We start from the raw sequence: 10,207 nt of genomic DNA, 5'->3' as shown, positions 1-10,207 counted from the left end.
CTAGAAATCTTTTGCTTCTTTTGTTTAATTTAGGGACCAAGGTTAGAATACTGAACAATTTACATAGAACAGCACTGAGGGAAAAGATTGAAAAATGAATACAGAGATGGGAAAGCAAGGCAGTCAATGCACAAGCCCCAGCCTTATCCCGAGGCCATCTAAGTAAGGGCCTCCACTACTGCTGTTAGCTTGAGATGTCACCCATCAGCCAGACAAATGCCATTAGTGTGGTGCCACATTCATTTGATGGATTCTTATAATTGTTGCCTTGCTTGCCTTTGAGATTCAGTTTCTTTCTCTTTGTCTCTCTCCTTTTCTTACTAAGTATTCCAAAGTATGCATATGTGGTATGACTTGGACAGTATCAATTAAATCCCCTACTTCCCCTTCTAGGTAGGGAGGTGTCAGAAAGTGAGTTTGTAGCCTTTTGGGCTTCTTGAGTGTACCAAAGCCCCTGATTAGCAAATGTTCATGAATCAAATAAATGGAATTTACCCACAATACAGGTTCCTTAACATAACCTTTTCTGTGTTCACTTTTTCCTCCCCATTTTTCTTATATTTTTACAGTGTAGGTTACTCTGCTTCCAACTTTTTTATTTGCACCAAGTCATTTCTTACTTTAGAGTTTAATAAAGACATAGAACTAACTACCTGTATTTCACTTGAATGTTGAAAAAATGCTCTTTCCAGGAACTTTTTTCTTATTATAGTTCCTTTAATTGAAAATATATTTTCTCATATAGTATATTTCAATTACAATTTTCCAGTCCTTTATACCTCACAGTTCTTCCCTACTTGTCCTCTCATTTTGATCCACTCCTGTTCTGTATCTGATAGGAAAGAACAGGCTTCTAAGAGATAACAAGATAACACAAAACAGAGTATGATAAAACAAATCCTATTATATAGAACTCTGAGAGGACAAGCCAACAGAGGGAAAAAAGGCCAAGAGAAGGCACCAGAAGCAGAGACCCACTCATCACACATTCAGGAATCCTATACAGTGGAGTTAATAATACACAGGCAAAACAGTGCAGGCCTATGTAGGCAGGCCCTGTGCATGCTGCATCTGTCTCTCTGCGTTCATATGAGCTTTGCTCTTGCTGATTTAGAAGGCACTGTTTCTTGAGTGTTAAGGTGGGAAATTTGATGGAGGAATTCTGTTTGGTACTGGGTGTTCCAGGCAATTTTCAGTCTCTTTTATGGCCACTAATCTGACTGAACCAGTGATGTGTGATCACTGTGATTTTTTTTCTGTTTCTCTTTGATTCCACTTATATAACCGAATCTTAGTTACTACATATACTGAATGCTTGTGAACCTGTGTAATCATCACCCTATCAGGAAACCTGCCTTTTAATGTGTGGACAAGCAATACACTTATCTTGGCCATAGCAAAGGAGCAATTTAGAGAATATGTTCCTAATACATTCTTGTAATTGACTTTATTGCTACACTCATTCTTAACCATGTTTTATATAAAACATCCTTCTGGGCCATTCATATGGTAAATTTGTTTGGCAATCTTTCAATAGTAGCTGTGTCTTCATTAGGTTCCCTTACTCCAACATTTTTTCTTGAAAGCATTGTTGTGCCCTGAAAATATTTATTTAAAAGAGTAACTGTAAAAATCATTCTTCATCTTGTGAATCTGATTAGAAGCTGACTCCCGAGGGATAAAGCATAAATCCCTTGACAAGACACTCAATATAGTTTATACTCCAGTATATTCCAATAGATTACTCATATTCATGTACCACATATAAGACAAAATCTCCAGTGCCCATGTGCTTCTCAATTAATGTATCATAAGCTTAGAAGGCCTTGCATTCACTCATAATGTTATTTCCTACTCATTACTGCATGGAATTAATTGAAAGATTTTGCTATTACTGACTTTCAGGGAAATCCTTCAGTTATAGTACTACACAGGCAATGAGAAAAGTATAATATATTGCTTCATCCCTAGTAGCTCCTTCAGTATTCATGTAAATCTTTCCCAGTCACTACCTATCTTACATCCATCACATCTAATTTCAGGAGGCACTCAATGACAGCATGGAAAAGAAGAATGAAACCCTATGGTCAGAGTTCATTCTCACAGGCCTCACATGCCAACCACAGTGGAAAACACCCCTGTTTCTAATGTTCTTGGTAATATACCTCATGACCATTGTGGGGAACCTTGGTCTGATCACTCTCATCTGGAATGACCCTCACCTTCACATCCCCATGTACTTATTTCTTAGTAACTTAGCCTTTGTGGATACTTGGTTATCATCCACAGTGACACCAAAGATGCTATTTAATCTTTTGGACAAGGGCAAGGTGATTTCTATCGCCGAATGCATGACACAATTTTTTTCCTTTGCAATAAGTGTGACCACAGAATGTTTTCTCTTGGCAGCAATGGCTTATGATCGCTATGCAGCTATATGCAATCCTTTGCTTTATCCAGTAGTTATGACCAACAGATTATGCATTCGCTTACTGGCCTTGTCATTTTTAGGTGGCTTTCTTCATGCTGTGATTCATGAAAGCTTTTTATCCAGATTAACTTTTTGTAATTCCAACATACTATATCATTTTTACTGTGATGTTATACCACTGTTAAAAATTTCCTGTACTGATCCTTCTTTAAATTATCTGATGATTTTCATTTTCTCTGGTTCAATACAAGTGTTTACCATTATGATTGTTCTCATGTCTTACACATTTGTTCTCTTTACAATTTTAAAAAAGAAGTCTGACAAGGGTGTAAGGAAAGCTTTATCTACCTGTGGAGCCCATCTTTTGTCTGTATCTTTATACTACGGGCCTCTTCTCTTCATGTATGTGCTCCCTGCATCTTCAGAAGTAGATGCTCAAGACATGATCCTCTCTTTGTTTTACACAGTTATAGTCCCTGTATTAAATCCAATGATCTACAGCCTCCGAAACAAGCAAGTCATAGATTCTCTGAAAAAAATGTTGAAAATAATGGGTTAGATCTGATTAATATTGACTAATTTTATTAACATTCACAATATTTTAGAGGCTAATATGAATATTTTTCATTTAAATAACTTGGCTACTACAACTATTGGACAAGATTATTGAATTTCATTTAAATATACAATTATCTCCTTAATAAATTAGTAGGTATCTGTATTCACTGTTCATATGCATACATGTAAATTTTTAAGAATGTGTTCTTATATCATGATAAAAGAAAAAGCATGTAAACAATTTATAATTTCATGTTATTATGCTATGCATGTAATAAATATTATAATTATTTTTTCTCTCAAAAGCATGTTAGTGTAATACTTTAGAGATAAAATTATGTTAGTCAGCATGAAAGTCATGTTTCATTTACTCTATGTTGTTGGCAGGTTTGTGTGGGAGTTCATAGAAGGAAACCTCAGGATTCCTGAGAGCCATCAAATATCTTTCATGACATATTTGATGTGAAATGTGAATATTATTGGTAAAGATATTCGGCTCATATATATCACCCATGAATGGGCAAATGTTTGAACGTAATCAAAAAATTAATGAAAAGACAGTCAAAGCTATGGAGAGTCAACCAGTATGAAGATGGTCTTAGCTCATTGCATTCTTGTATTAAGACAAGAACTGATTTTTTTCTCTGAAAGCAATCCACAGGTTGACTCATTAAGTTCATTGAAGTACTAAATAAGATAAACTTAGAAAAAATAAATAAAAGTGGCACCAGAAGAAGGAAATACTTTCATTCTTCTGTTAATAACTGAAGAAAACCACTGAGCTCACAAACCACACATCTGTTGATTCGCCTTGCACAGACAGATAGCTTGGAACAAAAAGTCCTTCAATTCAATAGTGGTAAGAGGATTTGATCCCATAGCACCTGTTGGGGGTGTAGAAATAAAAATTCCTTGATATTAGTGATACTTTCTCCAGAATTTTTACATATAAGAAATGATCCACCTACAGACGTAAACTTACTATCCATCTCTCCAAAATGAAATTACACACATTTTTATACTGAAACTGATACTTACATCCTAAAGATCACACACACACACACACACACACGTATATATAATATTTAGCAATGATAAGGGGGTAAGCATAATGAAAGAATCGAGTAATTAAACTTTTACAGACACAGACACTCAGGTAAGTGCGAGGAGATGTCAGTACCCGGGAATTGTCTGGGCATTCTGCAAAAAGTGAGAGACATTGGTGCATTCAGTTCAAGATGAAATGTTTTCCTCAAACCCCTCCTCTCGTGGTTCAGGAATCTATAAGAAGAAGAGGCAGAAGTTTGAAAGAGCCAGAGGTTACAGATGACTTCAGGAAGGTAGTGTGTGCAACATACAAGAGATTTCCCACACAAAATCACAGAGACAGTGGCAGTGTGTACAAGACCTGCACAGGTTCAGGACAGATGGGTTCCCAGCACTGAGAGGGGGAAGCTGACACTGAGTCACACTCATAATCCAGAAGTTATGTGCACCTGATAGACTGGCAAAGGAATCTTCTCCTACAGAGTCTCGCTGGCTATACCAATCACATTCCAGGAGAGGCCCCATGCTCGAGTAGTTGTCCAATACAAAAGAAACTCAATGATATTTGGAGGAATTTTCCCCCATTTTTATTTATTTAGATTTCTATGTGTTTTATTGCCCTTTGTTTGTGAGTTTGTAGATATAGCACCATTTCTTTAGGCACCATTTTATTGCTTTCTTTCTCTCTTTCTTTCTCCCTTTCTTTCTTTCTTTCTTTCTTTCTTTCTTTCTTTCTTTCTTTCTTTCTTTCTTTCTTTCCTCCTTTCTCTCTCTCTCTCTCTCTCTCTCTCTCTCTCCCTTCCTTCCTTTCTTCTTCCTTTTCTTTGTTTTCACACTCTAGATTACACCCTCCTTCTGCTCCACTCCCCAACTGTTTCATATCCCAAACCTCCTCCCCCAACACCCCACCCCACTTCTACACAAGGATGTCTCCACCCCACTGACCCCACCAGAACTCTATTTTATTTATTTCTTCTCCATTAGTTTTCATTGGAGTCTCACTGGATATATAAAGCATAATCCAGGTCAAGCCTCATGCCCAGCAGCAGTTGACCAACACAAAAGGAACACAGTTGTATTTTTGTAGACTTTTTGTTTTTGTTTTTGTTTTTGTTTTTTTGCTTTATTTAGGCATATTTGGGTCTTACTTTTTTTTGTTGCTGTGTGTTTGTTTGTTGGTTTGATTTTGGCTGGTTCTTTTGTGTGTGTATGTGTTTAGAATCTTCTGTGGGGGAAGATTCCTTTGTCCATTGTTATCAGTTGCACATAACTTCTTGATTATGAGTGTGACTCAGTGTCATCTTCCCCCTCTCAGTGCTGGGAACCCATTTGAGGAGGGTTGTGTCTCTTCTTTTTCATTCTGTTTTATTTTGTTTATTGTTTTATGTCTTGTTTTGTTTGAAAGCTGTTTACTATCTAAAGAATATACAGGGACAAAGAGTAAAGCAAGTACTGAAGGAAAGGCCACCTAAGGATCCATCCCATTACCAGACACCAAACCCAGACACTATTGCTGATGCCAAGAAGTACTTACTGACAGGTGGCTGGTATAGTTGCCCCTGAGAAGATCTGTCGGAGCCTGACAAATACAGATACAGATGCTCACAGCCAATCGTTCGACTAAGCATGACCCAATGGAGAAGTTAGGGGAAAGACTCACAGAGCTGAAGGGTTTTGCAACAATATCAACCAACCAGAACCTCTTCCCTCCCACCCCCCGAGCTCTCAGGGACTAAACCACTAACCAAAGTGTACGCATGACTCCAACTGCATATGTAGCAGAGGATGACCTTCTCAGGTATCAATAGCAGGAGAGGCCTTGGACCTATGCAGGCCTGATGTCCCAGCAGAGTTAGATACTTGGGAGGTGAGGAAGAAGTGGGTGGCTGAGCACTATCATAGAGGCAGAGGGGTGGGTATGATGGGATGTGGGTTTGTGGAAGGGAAACTGGGAAGGGAACAACTTTTGAAATGTAAATATATAAAATAAGCAATAAAAAAGAAAGCCAGAAAGTAAAAGAGAGTTATTTATGCCCATCTTAAAGTCCTCTATCACTATCATAAGATATTTTTGATATTTTAAATCCAAATCTTGCTTTTTTGGTATGTTTACTTATCTAGTATTTGCTTTGGTGGGAGAACTGGGCTCTGATGATGACAAGTAGTCTAGGTTTCTGTTGCTTAGGTTCCTGCACTTGCCTCTTACCATCAGGTTGTCTTTGGTTTTGGCTTGTCTTGCAGTCTGTGACAGTGGCTTGACCCTCTGTAGGCCTGTGTGTTCACTCTCCTGTTGACCTGCTTTCTTTCCACCAGAACTGGGGACAGAGAGCTGCTCCTGGGTTTGTGTGACCTTAAGCCTCCAGGCAGGGTGCTTGGAGCAGAAGTGTTGGTATTACCTCTGCTCTCAGGTGTTTATGCACTCCTGGTGACTGGCTTTCAGGTCTCAGCACAGGCAAAAACCCAAAGGGTCCTGCTCCTCACTGTTCCTGGGTCCCTGTGCCCAGTGGGCACAGATGGCTCTAGGTGATTTCCCCATGGGTCAGGAATGTTGGCAGAAAGTATTTGTCTCCTCTGATTTCTCAGGATTATCAGCACTTCTAATGGTCAAGCTCTCTCTTCCATGGGCTTTGGGTGCAAGGAGCTCTGGGACTGGTTCAGTTCAGTTCTGGCCACAGGTAAAAACCAGCAGGTTCCTGATGCTGACTGCTCATATCTTCCTTTATTCAGAGGCCACTATGCATGTTCCTCTTGGGCCAGGAATGTGAGAAGAAGTGGCAGTCTCCCCTGAGTTTTCAGGATTGTCTGCACTTCTTGGAATTAAGTTCTCTCCCCCATGGGATTTGGGTGCAGGTGAACATTTCTTTAGGTTCTGCTCAGTCATTCGATATTCCTCAGATGAGGTACAGAGCTAAGCATAGAATTCTCACCTGAGGAATATGGAATGGCTGAGGAATGCCTAAAGAAATGTTCAACATCCTAAGTCATCAGGGAAATGCAAATCACAACAACCCTGAGAGTCTACCTCACACCAGTCAGAATGGCTAAAATAAAATCTCAGGTTGACAGATGATGCAAAAACTCAGGTAACAACAGATGCTGGCGAGGATATGGAGAGGGAGGAACATTCCTCCATTGTTGGTGGGATTAGAAACTGGTACAACCACTCTGGAAATCAGTCTGGAGTTACCTCAGAAAATTGGACATTGCACTAACTGAGGGACCAGCTATACCATTGCTTGGCCTATACCCAATAGATGCTCCAACATACAACAAAGACATAAGCACCACTATGTTCATAACAACCTTATTTATAATAGCCAGGAGGTAGAAATTACTCAGATGACCTTCTACAGAGGAATGGATAGAGAAAACGTGGTACATCTACACAATGGACTACTACTCAACTATCAAAATTAATGACTTCATAAAATTCATAGGCAAATGGATTTGACTAGAAAATATCATTCGAGTGAGGTAACCCAATCACGGAAAAACACACATGGTATATACTCACTGATAAGTGGATATTAACCCAAAAGCTTGAGATACCCAAGATACAATTCATAGAGAACATGAAGCTCAAGAAGAAGCATGGCCAAAGTGTGGATGCTTCACTCCTTCTTAAAATTGGAACAAAAATATTCATAGGAGGGGATATGAAGGTAAAGTTTGGAGCAGAGACCGAAGGAATGGCTATTCAGAGCCTGCTCCACATGGGTATACAGCCACCAAAACTAGATAAGATTGATGAAGCTAAGAAATGCATGCTGACAGGAGCCAGATATAGCTGTCTCCTAAGAGGCACAGTCAGAACATGTCAAATACAGAGGCAAATGCTAGCAACAAACCATTGAACTCAGAATGGGATCCCCATTGGAGGAATAGAGAAAAGATAGAAAGAGCTGAAGGGGATTACAACCCCATCAGAACAACAATGCCAACCAACCAGTGCTCCCAGAGACTAAAGCACTACCCAAAGAGTACACATGGACTGACCCATGGCTCCAGCTGCATATGTAGCAGAAGGTGGTGATATTGGGCACCATTGGAAGGGTAAGGCCTTGGTCCTGCCAATGCTGGAGCACCCCAGAGTAGGGGAATGTCAGGAGGTGGGCAGGAAGGGAGGTTTGTGCAGGGGAACACCATTATAGAAGAAATGGAAGAGGATGGGATAGGAAGCTTTTGTCTGGGAAACCATGAAAGGATATAACATTTGAAATGTAAATAAAAAATATCTAATTAAATTTAATAAACACTAAGAATTCCAGTTTAATAAAAGTTGCTAAGACATCATTTGTTGTACTAAGATCATGAGCAATGAATGTGAAGAATGGTGAAAACCCAAAACAATTTGGATTTTATTAGTATCTATATTTGATACTTGGAAAAAGAAAAAAGAAAGTAAAAGAGAGTAAATTTAAATTTGGGTTGACTAGGAAGGTAGAGAAGATTTGGTAAGAATTGGAGCAGGAAAAATAATTTTCTTTTAGCTTCCCATTTTATCATCGTAGTTTTCACTGAACACTTAATTAAATTTTATTATATGTTCTGGAGGGTATATTGAAATAAAGGAATTGGCCAACTACTGATGATGAGTCAGAAATGTGAGGACTAGTTTTGCAAAATTTTCAAAATCCTTCAAGAAATATACAGATTCAACCTCCCTAAATGTGTTAAAAAAGAAAATATTTTATAATATTTAAACAGATTTCCATCATTGAATATGATTTATGTTTAGACTGTAGGTAACTAGTTCAACATAGGAATTACGATAGTGTAAAATAGGGAGTGAACCTCAGTGTTCTGCTTATTTAGATGCAGGGCATGCATACATGAAGAGAAACACAATACAGAGACACACATAGGAGATTGACTCCACAGGGAGAAAAGACAATTTTTATACCCTTGAATCACTTACTTTCTCAGAATGTAAATAGAGTACATGGATAAAATGATAGAACAGTCACTATGGTGGATAGGCAAAATGTACTAACTAAACCAGACATCAACAAAAAGCTAACAGAAGAATCAGAACAGAAACTCTTTTTTAAAAGCATAAAATCACAATAAAAGTGATGTATTGCTTTGGAATAACAGAAAGTCTGAATAAAAATATCTCATATGTTAAGTCATGAAGAAAACCACCCACAAATGACAAAATCACTAGGTAGAAACATTGTCTATTGGTCATAATTATTGGATAAAGTAAAGGATCACATATAGCTATATAGCAATCTTAGCCATTGGAATCAAGAGGAAGCACTTGATACTACACTGAGCAAAGGAAAACATTATATTTGACATTCAGAGAGAGAGAGAGAGAGAGAGAGAGAGAGAGAGAGAGAGAGAGAGAGTGAGTTGTGGTCTCAAATGACAAGGTGGTCAATGATTCAAAAGACAACCATCAACATAAGTTGAATTGCTGAATGACAAGTACTTGGATGTGAATGTGAGTATCACCTTGGATGAGGCTGATCAAACTGAAATACTCTGCAATGGAGATGAGGATAGTTATAAAAAGTGCCGGGAAGAAGGGACTTTTCACTGCGGTTGATGAGTGAATACTTTTAAGATAAACTTTTCGCCGTGTCACATATTCCTTTTTCATGTTCTTCAGAGTTGTCTGCTGAAATATATATATATATATATATATATATATATATATATATATATATATATATATGTTCGTTATTTACAGAGAATTGTTAGAGGAGACTTGAAATAAAACTATGCATTTATGTGAATACCCTAAGTATTATTTTATACTAATTTATGAAAATTAGCAAGAATTGAGTGAATAGTCTGTCTTCATGTGTCATACGAAATATTTTTCTAATATGCACTACAGTTCCCATAAAGCTCGCATATGCTAGGATTGAGCTGAGATAATCTCATTGTTTCTCCAATAATTTTCTTTTACAAAATTACTTTGAATATTTTTTATGAAGCTATGAATACAAACAGCAGAAACATCCAGAAGTTGCAGTGATTATACTTTAGTTTAGCTATGTCATACAAAAAAGATCATAATTAAAAATTTCTCAAATTTATTTTTGGCCATTTACAATAGAAACAGTAACAGAACCATTTTCTCTGTATTTTCTGATACACAGGTACATGAGTGTGTTTGTGTGACATAATTATTATTAGGAGTTGGTATTTGACATGTAT

The 10,207-nt window shown here is 37.8% G+C and overlaps 1 protein-coding gene and 1 pseudogene across 1 annotated transcript; one reads left to right on the top strand and one right to left on the bottom strand.

The window, feature by feature from the left end:
- Window positions 1-2,060: 2,060 nt before the first annotated feature.
- Window positions 2,061-2,990, top strand: Or5h17b (olfactory receptor family 5 subfamily H member 17B). Its single transcript, NM_001000726.1, has one exon. It carries the CDS (start codon window positions 2,061-2,063, stop codon window positions 2,988-2,990), a length of 930 nt encoding a protein of 309 aa, NP_001000726.1.
- On the bottom strand, window positions 8,786-9,616 carry Or5at2-ps1 (olfactory receptor family 5 subfamily AT member 2, pseudogene 1; annotated as a pseudogene).

The sequence above is a fragment of the Rattus norvegicus genome, chromosome 11 (genome assembly GCF_036323735.1).
Source record: "Rattus norvegicus strain BN/NHsdMcwi chromosome 11, GRCr8, whole genome shotgun sequence".
Classification (NCBI taxonomy): Eukaryota; Metazoa; Chordata; class Mammalia; order Rodentia; family Muridae; genus Rattus; species Rattus norvegicus.
Note: the sequence above shows the minus strand (reverse complement) of the source record. Positions and strands in the feature narration are given on the sequence as shown.